Raw genomic sequence first — 2175 nt, 5'->3', positions numbered from 1 at the left:
CTGCAAAGTTCCAAAGTACCCATTTCCCGAATTTCAAAGCACAGTCGACGTCTGATTTTCCGGACGCCCGAAATTCCGGACATGCCATTTCCCAGGCTCATCTGTGGCACCGTCAAGTTCCCCTTAGAGTCAATGTACTAAAAAGTCCGAAAATCTGGACGCTTATAGCCTTCGGCATCCGATTTCCCATACTTCTTACTGGTAACCGTTGACCCAAAGTGACCACCGATGCTGCCATTTTGATTGTTTTCATATTATCGAACCCTCCATACTCGCATCGCAGGTATGGCCAGCAGCATCGTCGCAGCTGCCGTAACCTTGAAACCGCATGTGTCAATCCGTTGCCAGCCGTAGCTTAGCGGCTTAGCCAAGCCAAACCCCGCTGTGTCTGTTCACGTGTTGTTTTGTCAGCTCTGCGGTAGTGTCTGCGGTTGATCGTTTGCTGCTGCACGCTATCTTTAGTAATCACGTTTCCAGACCTTCAGCATCCACCGAGTTCCTAGCTGTTTCGTGCTGTGCTTTTCGTCAAGTGGATTCGCTGTTTACAGTTATGGCACCGACTACTCCTTCGTCTTTGTCCGCGCCTTCGAAGCGCACAAAGCCCTCTCGTAGGCTCAGGAATGAGAAGAAAGACACCATCATTGAACAGGTCCAACGCGGTCATTCGCAGGCAGGGGTGGGTATGGAGTTCGGAATTTCAAAGCAAACTGTTTCGGACTTCATCAAAAATAAGGTGAAGATCTTGAAAGTGGCTGCCAAATCAACCGGGGATGCAAAAAAGAATGCGAGCCAGGGTGTCTACCCGAAGCTCGAAGAATCGCTCGTCGTGTGGCTCAGTGCCATGATCACTAAAAAAATCCTGGTGTCAGGCGACATCCTGAAGCAGAAGGCAGAGGTTTCCCCCCTTCAGATGGGTGTGAAGGTAGTCAAGTTCAACGATGGACGGCTTCGCAATTTGAAGAGCCGCAATGACTTTAAGTTCAAGAAGATGTCCGGGGAAAGTGGCGCCATCGACGATTCCGTTGTCGCCGAATATCGGGATGGAAAGCTGCAGTCCTTGCTTCAGCAGTTTCCACCTAATGATATTTTCAACTGTGACAAAACTAGACTGTTTTACAGGCTGCTGCCACAAAAAACGCTTGCATTTGCTGGTGACCCCTGCCACGGTGGCAAGCACAGCAAGGAGCGGCTGACGATCGTCCTTGGCAGCAACAGGTCAGGCAGCGAGAAGCTCCCGTTACTAGTAATAGGAAAGTCAAAGCATCCAAGATGTTTCAAGGGGGCAGTGACTCTGCCTTTTTTCTATGAAGCTAACAAGAAGGTGTGGGTAAAACAGCAGTTATTCGAAGCGTACATGCGCAAGCTGCACAGAGGGTTCGAGCAGCAAAATGAAAGAGTTCTGCTGCTTGTGGATAACTGTGCTGCGCATGGCCCCATCAAGGACCTAAAGGCCATACAGATTGAATTTCTGCTGCCGAACACCACAGCGATCTTGCAGTCAATGGATCAAGGCATGATTCAAAACTTTAAACATCATTACAAATCACGCATGCTCAGCCACATGGTGCTCTGCTCCCACAACAGGATAAGCTACACTATTGACTTCAGGTCTGCCGTCGACATGCTAGCAGAATCGTGAAAGGCGGTTAGGCAAGAGACTGTGGAACTGTTTTCGCCATGCGGGCTTCACACTCGACGCCGAGATGGCCGTCTCACCTCAAGAGGACAGCATGTGTGGCGAACTGGCATTCGTGGATGTTGTCTTCGATGATCTGCGCGCTGCCAGCGTGTCGACGCGGATGCTGACAAAGACCTCAAGCTATGTGCGGACTTAACCGATGACGAAATCATTCGTCAAGTTATGTAGGATGCCGACAACTCAGACGCCAAGAACGAAGAGCTCTTTCCTACACAGCTAACGAGCTCGAAGTTGACGCAAGCACTTATAACGCTGATATCGGTCTACAGAGGCAACATGACGTTGACTGAAATTGAGGCAGACATGATCGCGGGCAAGCGGAACGCGGTGCAAAATAAAATAGGCGACTTCTTTGCGCCCAGGTGCTGACTAATGAGGTAGTACAGGTCATGTTGAATTTTTTTTATAAACGGCTCTTTTCAGAGCCACCTAAACGATGCATTGGCTGAATTGCAAAAGGAATCTTGTACTTCGGT

At 49.5% G+C, this 2175-nt stretch overlaps 1 protein-coding gene across 1 annotated transcript; it reads left to right on the top strand.

The window, feature by feature from the left end:
• The first annotated feature begins 682 nt into the window (after positions 1–682).
• On the top strand, positions 683–1639 carry LOC119178129 (tigger transposable element-derived protein 4). Its single transcript, XM_037429328.1, has one exon. It carries the CDS (start codon positions 683–685, stop codon positions 1637–1639), a length of 957 nt encoding a protein of 318 aa, XP_037285225.1.
• The last annotated feature ends 536 nt before the right edge of the window (positions 1640–2175 follow it).

This window comes from Rhipicephalus microplus, chromosome 3 (genome assembly GCF_043290135.1).
Source record: "Rhipicephalus microplus isolate Deutch F79 chromosome 3, USDA_Rmic, whole genome shotgun sequence".
In the NCBI taxonomy this organism is placed as follows: domain Eukaryota; kingdom Metazoa; phylum Arthropoda; class Arachnida; order Ixodida; family Ixodidae; genus Rhipicephalus; species Rhipicephalus microplus.
This window is presented reverse-complemented; position numbering and strand designations above follow the sequence as displayed.

Excerpts from the sequence above, each read along its gene's own strand:
- LOC119178129 (XM_037429328.1), top strand. The coding sequence starts at position 683 with ATGGAGTTCGGAATTTCAAAGCAAACTGTTTCGGACTTCATCAAAAAT.